Below are 13,668 nucleotides of genomic sequence, written 5' to 3' on the forward strand. Positions count from 1 at the left end.
AATCAACCAAGAGCTCTCATACACAGCAGAAGGCCCCTTAAGCTATCACTGTAATGTGATATCTGCTCATAAATGTCAATATACCAACTTTAAAGGTATTAAAAGCTGCTGTTTAGTCATGGTAAAATATCCTAATACTTTTCTCACCTCTGTTACAGACAGCAATACAGTTAAGTGTGAGCAATTCAGTTCAGGCCTTTCTGCAAAACTCATTTAAGCAGAAACCTCACCAACTGCAGGACAGCACATAGCAATTCCACCACAAAAACAAGCAAAACAAGCAGGGTACCATGAGACTCACTCTATGAGATCCACCCAGCTGGTCACCTAAGGACACTTAGACCCTTCCTCTGGACAGTTCTTGAGACCAGAGGGTCTGCATGCTAAGTCTGCCCTCTGTTTGGCTTGGGTAAGTGTGAAAACTGATCCCAGCTACCACTAAAGCAAAAGGAGGGATATCTTTTGATTAAAGCACATAACGCTGTGTTCAGAGGTTTTGATTGTACCTCTGCTATGTATTTCCTGAGTGGCTGGGAATAATTTACATAAGTTCCCCACTGTACTTCCCTCTAACACCCTTACCCTAAAGTAAAGCACAGGGGATAACTTGACTATCAGAGGAGAAGGACGAGAGAGTTCCACTTCCTTCTGTGTTTATACAGGACATTACCATGCAACTGACAGCTCAGTCTAACAAATATTGGGGAATATGAAATTTCAAGTACTTCACAACTGTAGCTGCTGAAGGAAGATCCAGGTTATTGTCCTCCCAAAAACCAACCCAGTGTTCATTAAAGATACTTAGATTTACAACAGGTTAAGATTTAATTATAAAATTCACAACCAAACTAAATTCTACTAGCTGAGCTTACAGACTGGGAGAAGCAATACAGTGACACATCTGGGGAAAATAAACAAATAAACAAACAAACAAACTTTGATGGGAAAGGATACCTTACAGAGAAGCACACCTTTGAAAAAAAAAACCAATATAAATGTCAGGCACTTAATTACAACCCTCATCAACATCATAAAAAAGCTGAAGTATTTCTATCATTCTCTCCTGAAAAACAGTAAGCTGGATGAAAGGCATTCTCTATAGAAGTTTAATTTACCTGGACTGAAAGACCCCAGTGCTTACTGCTGAGGCACAGAGAAGAGACATAAGGCACTGATTGCTTTTCACAGTGATAGTTCTCAAGCAGATCCCTCAGAAGTTCTGCAGAAATAAACCTATTTATATGTAAGTTCCCAGCCTCCACATAAGAGTGCAGAGAATATCCACCAAGCACATTCACCTTTTGGAAAATGCACAAACAGGTCACTTATTTAGGAGTCTTTTGAGAAAATGGATGTTTTCCTTCCATGATGGGCCAGGGGATTTTCACATGTCAATCACTTTCATACTTTCCCTTAAAAAGGCATCTTCACTCCTACTATATATCCCACAAAGAAGATGGACTGTAGAAGCTGCTGCATACATGGTACATGGTTGGGTTAACCTATCCCATTCTAAGACATCCAGAAGACATAAAACTGTGACATTCATCCGAAACTCCCATTTTAACTAACCAAGATGCAGGTAAACAGTAACTCATCTCATCCCAGCATAGTTGTCTCCAGAGGCCATTCCCCTGTACTATTGCTCTCCACTCTGAGTCCCAGAGCACACAGCTCAGATTGAAGGCAAAAGGACAGTAAGCAGCCCACCTACTTAAGCACCTTTCAAAAGTATCATCCAAGCCCACCATACAGAAACAAGCTCTAAATTACTGTGCATCTGTGTGCATCATCAGCTCTCACTACAAAATGCATTTTGCACCTGTTAGGCCACCATAACATAACTGGAATTAAATAGCACTATCACTTTTTTGGGAAGCACAAAAGAAACTTAATTAGGGCTTCCAGTCAGCAAACACCTCATTATTACTTGCAAACTCTGCTGCGCCAGTTCCCTCAAGAATTATTTTTATTATTGCAGTAGCACATGGTAGTGGACTACAGCTAAGGGGTCACCAGCATTTTTATTTAATTCATGGATCCTGCATGTAAAGGTTTATAACTCAGCTACAAGTATTCCCTCTTGACAAGAGCTTTCTAAGATGGGTACAGTTACGCTTTCTTTTAGGTATTCTATGGAATTTCCCTTGGAAAGCACAAAAATGAAGAAAAATAATGAACTGAAAAAACGTTTGGATGTCCCTGACTCTAAGATACATAAATCCAAGTAGGGCATAGTATACTTTACGATAACACAGTAAGACCCATCGACCTTAAGCTTTTCTTTCCTGAATGTGAAAACAAAACAACCCAATACCATTAGACAGCTCTAAGTTTGGAGAGCAAGTTTTGAGACACGTTTATTTTGTTTTGAGCTTACAGTTTAAATTAGAATCATGAACTCTTGCCCACTGTCATCCCCTACAGCTACTCTCACAAAATCCTGTGAAGAAACGACTGTAACTACTGGAGCTTAACTGAAATTGTCTGTTGTATTTTTAAGACTTCAAATAATTTTTAACAGTGCCAAATGCAAAAATCCCAAACAAAGTGCATCAGCTTTGAGGTAACCCAGCAGGAGTAAACTATTGCCTTAGTAGTCCTCAGGAAGTTAATAAAATTCAGATTTGTTGCAATCAATTATTTCAAGCTGCTGCCATTCTTTTATCTACCTAAGTAAGTAACACCGTTCCATTTCACCTCTGTCCTCAGGTGCAGTTGCCAGATGCAGGAACCAGAGCCAATAAGTCCATACCATAGACTGGTCAACATAAAAAGATGGTAACCCAGACATTCACAACTAAAACCAGCACAATTTTCAGAGCCCTAAAATATGCAATGAAGCTGAGGGGAAATTCATGGACATAACAAAAAGAGAACCCATTTGGGGAGATAACACATCACAGAGTGAGTAGCCAGAGGAAGCAGAGAGGTGTCAAGGATGGACATGTGGACCTGCATTTCCATAGGAAGAGTAACACTAGAAGAAAGAACACCTTCAGAGGCAGGTATGGAGTGGGGCAGCACCCATGCCTCCAAAGCTGCAAACCTAAAGTGCCCAGAGGGCTCTTTTGAGATTCCCTCAGCTAGGGTGGCGAGAAGAGCATTAAACAAGTGAACCTCACCAGCAGCCCCAGAGCAAGGGAGTTGCTGGGGTGCTTGAGGCACACAGGCACAGGGGACAAGCAGACAAACGGCCATGGCAAACCACCAATAGCCCCCAAGCCACATCCCTGACCCCAGCCTGTTGTTACAGTAAAATCCAAAGTGAGCAATTCAGACCTATAGAAAGCCCTGTGAGACTTAGCTATCAGCCAGAGGCAGCTAAGAGCTCAGTTTCTGCTGGCTGATAGGGAGGAGGTTTACTCCCCAAGAATTCACATAGTAGTAATACACAGAACTCTGCAGGTGCACAAAAATAGCCAGGATGAAATAATATAAACATGGGACTTGTGAGAGATAGGTTTTAACCAATTGAAGTTTCTAGCATGGTGGTGTGTAACTCTTTTAGCCAATAAGCTGTAGTCCTAACCCTATATAAACTGTGTGCTATGTGTAATAAAATGTCTTCACTATGAATCTCATAGATTGGTGTGAAGTCCAGTTCCTCTGCCATTTATTTTTAGTTTACTTTACCAGCCCACAGCAGATGTTCTCCAGGACTAGACCTTGCTCCAGGAAGCGCGTGTCTACAGTCCATGCAGCTCCTTCAGCGGCAGGTACAAACCCATGAGTCACTGCAATCACTGCATGGAGAGCAGGGCTTATCAACGTGCCGTGGGACAGCTCCAAAGGGAGGTGGCGGAGACACACTAGATAAGCACTACAATACCAGTATAACTGCATCCATGTTAGGAGTTTTACCACGTTAGGTGTTTCATTGCTAGACAGGCTGATCAGGACCTGTTGGCACTTGTAGTGTCCTGTTTGTATAATAATAATGACACCTACAGTGCCAGACCAATCTGGGGAGGCGCAGCTCTGGTGGGAAAGAAGCATTTTGCCACTAGTGTTAAACAATCTCCCCCAAAAGACATCCCTTATTCTGGCACATGGTCACAACATGGCTAGGTGGGCTGAGGGAGGTCTCCTCAGCCTGGGCCATGCTGAAATTTGCACAAAAACATGTCAATAAACTTTCCCCTGGTGTGCATAAGCCCACAGCCTGGCTGGTCGATGAACTCCACAATATAACTTTCATAACAATATATTCATTTTTAAATATAAATTATAACACTAATGTGTTTCTACTGACAGTTAAGCTGTTCCTTACTTATATTAAGCACTTCCCTGACTCCACGCTACTTTTTGTTTCCCACAAATAAGAACAGTTCACTAATTGATCCTCAGCATTTAAGCCAGATTCTTCTTCACCTTCTGATTTCTTCTGTAAATTCACCTTCAGTAGACTGCTGCTCTCTCAACTGTTCCACTATCTCTCCCTAACTCCAAATCCTCCCATAGATTTCATCCTTTATTTGCAACTATGATGCAAGGTCAAGCAGGAGGAGGGGGCATGAGAGAACCCCTGAGAGAAGTCAACACCCTTCACACCTGCTACAGCTGAGCTGCACAGGGGACCAGAGATTGCAGTTAGTTGCACCAATTTCTAAATAAGGTGCAGAGAAGCTCACTGCATCCATACACCTATCCAACCCTTATGTGCCTCAGAAGTGCACGTCCTCTGCAAGGGTCAGCATCTCTGCTCTGCAAGCTCTGTGATTTCATCTTTATTTAGTGGTGCTTTTCAGAGATCTCCCAGTCAGCAGCAAATTAAAACCACCACCACTGAGGTCAAATTGTAATTATTCATTACACTAGAACAGCAGATTTCACTCTGCTGCAGGATGGTAAAGCCTGGAAGAGCAGAGGACTGCTCTGTCTGCAGGACTATAGTGTCCCCAGCTTGTATTCACTTCTCTTTCAGAAAGCTGCTCTGTCCTTTTTCTAACACTGAAACAGGTAAGATACAAGTTACGACTGCAGAGCCCTGTGGCCACCCTGAAGAAGATACATCAAGCCTTGCTCAGGACACGACAGAGGAGCAAGAATGAGGCTTAGGTGGAAGTATCATGAACTTCACAACAGCATATTACTGACCATTCAACAGCACCCTACAGCTTGCAAGTGTCGTATTTTTGTGCCTCTGTCAAAGTGCCTCACACCACATCCAAGGCCAAAAGTACACTTTGGAAATAATACTGAGATGCAATGTCAAAAGTTCCAAGCCCTCTACATTCAAAGGTACCTCAAGGTTCCCAAGAGGTATGTAAAGTTGTGCATTTTTTGCTCCTCCTTCCCATAGTTGCCCAATTTGAGAGCCAACAGTATCAGAACGCAAGCCTGTGCTGACCTGAGAAATAATCAGGGACCTATAATGCTACAAACATAAGGTATTTGATAAGAGAATTCTTGTGCAAAGCCATGAGATCCCCTCCCAAATCCAATGCTCGTTCAAGCAAGCTGAATTCTTTCCACCACTTTCTGTTGGCTGGGACCTAAAATAATGACACAGATAAGGATCTTACTGTAACTTTTTACTACAGTCAAGCTCACATTGTGCAAGTCAGTGCTGTTGAGCTTAAATATCAGCGTCATCCAAAGGCTGGTAGAGCCAGAGTGTACAGTCAGAAGTGTAAAATGGGAAAAACAAAAATACCACTTTCCTCCAAAGAAAACAAATCTCAGGAAGGTAGGTATGTGAACTACTGAGCTGAAATCACCCTTGAAACAGCAAGTACTACTTGAAAAGACGATGACTAGAACATAATGTGTATACACAAACACATGCTAGACCACATGAGAAAAGTCAGGTAGCATTCTAGTGCAAAAATTCATACTAACGAATGTATTTGTTGAAGGCACGGAAATGCAAACGGTGAGCATCTCTTTTAATGCTGGATTCCCTTTGGGGACGTTCCTCTACATCATTCCCTAGGGTGGGAGGTGTGGATCTGCCATCATCATAGAGACCAAAGCGTTTCCGCACACTACTGTCAAGGCTCCGGTGCCTGGAAGTTGACAGCATGTCACCAAACTAGGTGCCATTACTAGGAGAAAGCAAAAATAAAGCAAGGAATGCAAGGTGTACCTCCCTCGTTTTCCTCTCGTCTTTCTTCAACATCCCAAAACTACTAAAATCGCCTGCTCTGGGCCTTATGGATAAAGCTCATCTTTTTCATGCCTGGAGCAAAGTGCAGAGACCTCGTTGGGGAACACTATCTACGTATACAAGCCTGGGGAAAGGATCCCTACTACTACCAATAAGGAGAGAGCACACACATGCAAAAAGCAAGGGGAGAGTACAAGATGATTTCAACTGAAATTTTATCCACACCAGTTTAAATATATTCCTATAGAAAACTGAAAAAAAATCCTAGGAGTCAGCATAAAACTCTGGGTTAGATCTTGTTCCATCCACCACCTTGAAGACCTGCATGTACCGAGAGTGCCGAGTCCTCTTCTATTTACTCCAGAAATGAGGAGTCCCTGCCACAGGAGCCTGCAATTTGATTTAAGACAAGATACAAAAAACCCTCACATTTTGCAAACAGACAGATGGACTGGGGGAGGAAGAATAAGAGGGACATGTGGCTACCCACAACTGACACATTGCTTTCTTTTCTCTTTTTCTTTTTTTTTTAATAAAAATAAATATCAGTAATCCCCACTGGCCACCTGCCTAGCTTTTGTATATTTAATTAAGAAGGATTTGGGTGGTGGAGAACTGGTCAAAAGTTCAGACAGTTTGGGCGAGGATAGAAGGGTAAACATCTAGCTGTAGAACCCAAAAAAATTCCAGTGTTCCAGTCACTGCCTGGTCCTTCATGATTTTTCCAATGACAAACTGTCACTTTGCAACACAATCCACAAAAAAAAATCAGAGGAGGAAAGGAAGAAGGGCAGTTCATACTTAAGAGAGCTGGTCTGGACCAGTTCCTGAAAACCAGTGACCTCACTGATTCTGAGTACAGTTTGTCTTTATAGTGATAAGACTGGAATTGTATTCATGTTTAACAAAATCATTTGAATACACAATGATGTCCCTTTAGCAGTGAGAGAAACAAAGGGGAGAAGGAGGGGAAAAAAATGCCTTGACTGACTTAGTAGAGAATACTAAGCACTGTCCTCTCTTCCTACCACCCAACACAGTCACCTTGTAAGACAAACTCCATTAGGACAAAACGAGGGTATCCCTAGCGTGGGAAAATATTTATACAAGTTTCAATTTATTTTCAAATCAGCATTTAAACGATCCCATCTTACATCATTTCCTCTTACAAGCCAGCAGTTAGACAATACACATCATTTACATGCAGTTTTGGAAAGCAGCAACATAAATCAACAAAAGAAGCCTTCACTATGAATTAACTATTACAAGGCTCTTAAAAAGTCACCAGCCTGCGTTGAGGGCAATTAGGAGTATCAACCCTAATTCTCATCTTCCTGGTGCACTCCTGTTATATCCCAGACTATCCACAAAAACGTCCTTCCCCCCACTGCCCCCTGACATTGTTGTCACAAGAGAATTACAATGTCTATCTGCAAGATGTAATAGAACACTCACAACAAATATTTTGAAGTGTTAGATGTCTTAAAAAACACAGACATGCACATTGAAAAAAGTGAGTGAGCAAGTTAACACAGTTCAGTCTCAACCGCAAAATTAAGAAGCCTCTATGAATGATCAGATGGTAGAGATTTTAAAATTTTAGAAGTATTAACCAATTGTCTTTGGTTAACAGGTAATTTTCACACACACACACACAAAAAAAACCCCAAACACCAAAAAACCAAGAAAACACAAAAAAACCCACCCAAAACTAGAAGGGAAGCAAACATCAAGTTTGAACCTTATCTCGAAACAAATTTCAGGAGTGTTTTAATTTGGTTCAAGCCAAACTTCAAATTAAGCTTACTGTTGGAGGTGAAAAACTAAAATCTAACTGCAACAATGTTAAAAATGCTTCTCCACTACTTGCAACAGATCAAAAAACAGCCCTTAAGACAGCCGATCACTTCGAGCCTGGCTACAAGTTCCAATTACACCGAAGCGGGACTGAGCTCACTGAAGAGGAAAGAAGAGGGGTGGCACATCCATCCATCGTCCATCTCATCCGCACCACAAGCCAGCAGCGGGCACAGAAAACCCAGCTGCATGCTAGCACCATTATTTCTGTGGATTCCCGTGCCATTCACAGCCTGCCCTGATGCCCCTCAGGAGGGGGCACAGCGCTGAGGCGGGCGAGCGTTGGGCGCTCCTGCCCGCTGTGCCCCGCGGGCACGGGGCACTGCCCGGACCGGCCCGCACACGCCGCCCGCCTCCCGACAGCTGACTCCGACCTACTGACGGGAAATTCACCCCGCCCAACCCCAGCAGAGGCGCGGGGCTCCTTAAAAGTGGTAAGACTACTGACCCACGGGGTTCTGTGGTGAGCCCTTCCTGCCTCGGCTCAGAGGGAAGGCTACCGGCTGTACTTGGCTGCATTTAACCCTGTGCTTCCTACGTAATCTCAGCAATGCAACTTCCACACCATTGTCGTCGGAGTTTGAACCAGCTGCGAAAGGGCAAACAACTTCGATGCGGACTTTCATTCCCCGGGATTTCAGAGGAGCAGTAGAGGAGCTCTGCTTGGCCCCAGGACACATGAGCCATCCTCACTGCTGCCCCTTCCGCTGAGCTTGGCAAAGGCTCTCCCAAAACACCCCTTTCTTTTAGCTACCCAGGGCTGGGGAACCTCAGGCTCTTTTTTTTTCACCAGTTCACCACTTTTTACAAAGTTCCTCTTGGAACACAAGACTCCTTCATAGGGGAGACGTGTAAATACAGTTATGAGGATGAAAATAATGTAAACTCTAGAGACTTCAGAATCACAGGATCACACAATGGTTTGGGTTGGAAAAGATCTTAAAGATCAGCTAGTGCCAACTGCTTCCACTACACCAGACTGCTCAAAGCCCAGTCAAGCCTGGCCTTGAACACTTGCAGGAGTGGGCCACCTACAACTTCTCTGGGCAGCCTGGTTCAGTGCTTCACTACCCTCAGAGTAAAGAATTCCTTCTCAATATCTAATCTAAACCTGCTCTCTTTCAGTTTAAAGCCATTACCCCAGTTCGAGCACAGCAGCATAAAACTTACTATTTTAATACCTCACCACTGAGATCTCAGGCCCACAGCACCCTTCACATAAGCCAACACATTCAATGGCATAAAATCCCACGAGGGTCCACACTGCTCTGTGACTCCACTGCTATTTAGGTGCCAAACATCCAAGGGCTACCCTCACGTTTCATGCTTGTTTATACATCTACACACCTATATATAGATAAATAAAAAGCTAAGGTAGAACTAGATACAGAAATGCTAGATAGATCAGCTATTTCCAGCAAGATCAGTTAAGGCAAAGAGGGGAAAAACAGGACTGTTTTCTGGTTTTCAACAGGTAGCCACAGTCCCCTTCCCACCACTGCTGGAAAGCAGATTCCTCAGCAAGGCAAACGACCTTCTGCATCATCGCTGGGGTGTATGAGCTAGACAAAGAGATAACGTCATGTCCTCCCCACTCCCTCCGTGTCCTCCCGGCAGTGGCAGGTAGCCAGCCAATCCCGCTCCCGGGTGACATCATCGCTGATGCCTATACTCGAATGTGGAAGTACATCAAACTACATCTCGGAGCACAGCTCCTCAAAGGCAACCTACACCCCACCCCCACGTCCCTTGGGATGACAGACCACTTAAAAGGGAAATAAAACCATTGAGGAAGAGAGATTTCAAGGACTGGTTGCTGAGTAGGAGGAAAGCGGAAGGCAACAAGCAAACACAGTTAAACCACATTTTTCCCTCAGTTAGGCAGTTCCTACGAAAGCCCTCAAAATATATACACACAGTTTCACCTTTGGGTGTCCCTGGAGCAACTAAAAAGTGGCCAAGAAAAGTTAAATACTATTGCAACAATTTTTTTCATGTAACTTCATTATTTTAAGCAGATCACAGAATCAGAGAATATGCTGAGTTGGAAGGGACCCACAAGGATCATCCAGTCCAACCCTTAGCTCTCTACAGGGCGTTTATCACAGCAAGGAAATTTAGTTTGGTACTTTTTGTATATGTAAAGCTGTTACATGTCCACATTATCAGCCTCTGTACATAAATGTGGGCAAATGCCTAAGAAGAAGAAGCAGTGCCAACCCAAACTTAAAACAACTGTCAATCCACTACTGTCTGCAGACTCCACAGCAAGCCTGTTGCTCCCACTGCTATCACAGTGACACCAATGCCCTTAGACATCAGGTGTTCATTCAGCTCTTCCAGGTCAATAAATATATGTGCTGAGTTTCATTTCTAAAGCTAACTATTCTGGGAGAGTTCCATCATACTTAAGGAAAAAGAAATTTAAAATTTCAGTTGCCAAGACTGTTAAACCACGGAGAACTTTCCTCATTAACTAAAAGCATTAACAAGTAAGCTGAGAAACAATGCACCAAATTGCAATAATTAACAGGAGAGTTTCAAGTCACACATTCATGTCCTACATTTTTTTAAGGTCTCAGCTGATGCAGGCTCTAGAAGGGAAAGGATTACTAAAAAAAATTAAATTGTGTCATTTCAATTATCAGAAAAAAATGACAGAAAAAATTTAAATGGTCGTGATTGTGTCAAAGTGCAGGTTCTTACTCATCTCCCCCCTTTCCTCTGGCCTTTGGAGCCACATCCTTTTTTCCAGCTTTATGCCAACAGCAGCAGCCTGGTTATTCTACCTCAAGTCTTAAAAGGCAACACACGTTGTAGAGGCAGACTTCTCCATCAGGAAGGCTGAGGTTCACGCCCTCAAAACAAACTGACATGCATTTCATTTGCAGAAGAGGCACCAAAGTGCTTTATTTAGTTACTGGAGCTGCACGCAACAGTATCTTGCCATCAGGGAAACTCACCAATTACACTGCCTTGTTTATAAGCAAAAAACCAAAACAAAACAAAAAACCCAACAACAACAAAACCAACCAAAGAAACCAAACAGGCAGCTAGGCATCCTCAGTTACTTTCAGTTATCTCTCGTTCCCTCTTTAAATGTGTCTTGCATTTTTACAGTTTAAGGCCAGAGCCTTCAGTCTTTAGCCAAGTACTAAGTCTGTGTGAATAATTAGTCATCCTGGGAGCTAGCACTCACTGCAACGTCATGCAATCTCAAGGTTTGTTTGTTCCACTGACTGCACACTAAAGGGGAAAAAAAGAAACAACAACAAAAAAGTAGGCTAGTTTCACACCCACATGGGCACTGTCCGATTTCTATTTTTTAAAGTTGTACACTTGTCAAACAGGTTATTCTGGGAATTCTGATTTTCACAAAATAAGCTTCCCTACTTCAATCGCTTATTACTGTCACTTTGCAGCCCCCATCCACTGCACATCCCAGTGAGATTGGATGCACTCACCCCCAACTCCACAGCTTTAGCAAGTTGACGGTTTTCCAACAAGGAAACCGAATGACAATTTTAATCGAGGCAAATGTCTTTGTCTAAAGTCACTGGAGCAGTAGCAGCAACTTCCATGAGGATTTTCAGCAGCAAATCTCAATAAGCCCATGGACCTTATTTGTATAACCCAGCCACACTCTGACAGCGTCTACTTGGTTTGTCATTTCTCTGGAGGGAGCACAGGGGGGAGTAAGGACAATAAAGAGCTATTTCATCATTTCAGGATGGCTACTTGGGAGACTAATTTGTGCCCCTCGGAAAACGCAGAACGCAAGAGGCTGACAAACTTGTCACGGACAGCAACAATAACAAGGACAGCACTTTGACCACCCCTCACTGCTCCGTTTGCCACAGCGGGTGCCTGGCCTGCAGCCTTGTGCTCAGCCCGGTGCAGGCACCGGGTACCCTCTGGAAAATCAACGACAATAAAAGGAAAAGAAATTCTGACACAAACCTTGTAGACTTGCCCGTACGTGCCATTGCCAACCACTTCCACGAGCTCAAAAATCCCAGCGGGGTCCTAGGGGGAGGAAGGGGCAGAGGGGCCGGGGGTGGGCGGGAGGGAAAAGGGGGAGAAGAGAAGCGGGGTTACATTTCTGGGAGGCGATGGCTGCTGGCAGAGCCGAGCCAGCGAGCCCGGCTGCTGGCGGCGTGCAGCTGTTGCGCCCTGTTTTTCCACGCACATGCCAATACATGCAAACAAAGGAAAAGCAGCCCAGGGCCGCGCTCCCCCCGCCCGCCCCCGCGGGAGGGCTCCCCGACGCGGCCGTGGGCCCCCCACGCCCCGGCCCGGCTCCGGCCCCGGCCCCGGCCTCGGCCCCGGCCCCAGCCCGGCCGCTCCCATCCCCGGGCCCCGCAGCCCCGGCAAGGGCCGCGCCGCCCCGGGGGGCCCCCGCCCCGGCCCCCGGCCCCGGCACTCACCCGCAGGGAGGAAAGGTCGATATCCACCAGACTTTTTGCAGGAGAATCGTTCGCCATTTTCCAGTTTCTTCTTTTTGTGTTTTTTTTTCTTTTAATTTTTTTCCTCCTCTGTTAAATAATAGCGAGGCCGCTCCCCTCTCTCTGGAGCAGCTGTGAATTGCGCGGAGCTCCGCTCCGCTCTTCTCTCCTCCCTTCCGCCCTTCCCTTCTTCACTCCAGCCCCGCCGGGTTGAAACTCTTCAACATTGGGAGGGGTTGGCAGGGGGGATGATGGATAGATAGATGGATGGTGGGAGGAGGAGGGGGGGAGAGGGAGGTGAAGGAAGGGAAGGAGGAAGGAGAAGGGGTGCTGCGGTTTGTCCGTGCGTCCGTGTGTCTCCCCGCGTTGCAGTGCGGGGCTGGGTGCCCCCGAGGCTGCGGGTCGATGGGTGAGTGGGTGGGTCGGTGGTGCCCGCTCGTCCCCGGCGGCAGCGGCTCACACCATGTCGCGGCGGCGGCGGCAGGAGCGGCGCCGGGGCCGGCAGCCTCTGGCAGCCTCACGATGCGCCCCGCGCCCGGGCATGGCACGGCTCGGCCCGGTTCGGCCCGGCCCGGCCCGGCCGGCGGCGCTCACGCCGGGAGCCAGCAGTGGCAACCGCGGCCCCGCTCTCGCATAAGGGGGCGGCTCACGCCCAGCGCCGCGGCGGATCCCCCGCCGCCTCCCAGCCCTTCCCGCGGCGCTGCCCTCGCATCCAAGGGCGCCGGACACGGCGGGCACGGGCGGCGCGTCCCGGGGCGGCGGGGCAGGGGCGCGGGGCTGGAGCGGGGTGCTGCGAGCCAGACAAAGATAGCCGGGGAGGAGGAGGAGGAGAAGGAGGAGGAGAAGGAGGAGGAGAAAAGGGATACAAAATATACTGCGAGAGAAGAGAGAGAGAGAGAGAGAGAAAACAGCTCCCCCTTCCCTTCTCCAACAGGAAAAACCGGCGGAAACGCGCCCGCACAGAGCACTGCTGGGTAAACTCGCGGGGAGAGAGACACAGAGAGACGGAGGGAGGGAGCGGGCGGGGAGGGAGTCGGCCCCGCAGCCCTGCCCGCGCTGCCGCCCCGCCACAGCCCCGCGGGTCCGGGGCGGCCCCCGCCCCGCCACAACAGCGCTTGGGCCCGGCCCGGAGCCCCACGCGTGTCCGCGGCAGGGCCGTGGGGTCTGCGGCAGGGCCGTGGGGTCTGCGGCAGGGCCGTGGGGCTGCGCGACCCGCTGATGTTGCGGGCAGCCCACGCTGCTCTGCTCCCGGCC

The 13,668-nt window shown here is 46.7% G+C and overlaps 1 protein-coding gene across 7 annotated transcripts in view; it reads right to left on the minus strand.

The window, feature by feature from the left end:
* The window catches only part of MAP4K4 (mitogen-activated protein kinase kinase kinase kinase 4), a 172,650-nt gene extending 159,294 nt beyond the window's left edge, over positions 1–13,356 (minus strand). For all 7 annotated transcript variants that reach the window (XM_071579684.1, XM_071579385.1, XM_071579625.1 and 4 more), the window contains exons 1-2: positions 12,397–13,356; positions 11,930–11,995 (exon numbers count right to left, since the gene is read on the minus strand). In XM_071579684.1, coding sequence (XP_071435785.1) covers positions 11,930–11,995; positions 12,397–12,453 — 123 coding nt within the window. In that variant the 5' untranslated portion in view covers positions 12,454–13,356. The remainder of the gene's footprint in view (positions 1–11,929; positions 11,996–12,396) is intronic.
* Between the last annotated feature and the right edge of the window lie 312 nt (positions 13,357–13,668).

The sequence above is a fragment of the Pithys albifrons genome, chromosome 1 (genome assembly GCF_047495875.1).
Source record: "Pithys albifrons albifrons isolate INPA30051 chromosome 1, PitAlb_v1, whole genome shotgun sequence".
Taxonomy (NCBI): domain Eukaryota; kingdom Metazoa; phylum Chordata; class Aves; order Passeriformes; family Thamnophilidae; genus Pithys; species Pithys albifrons.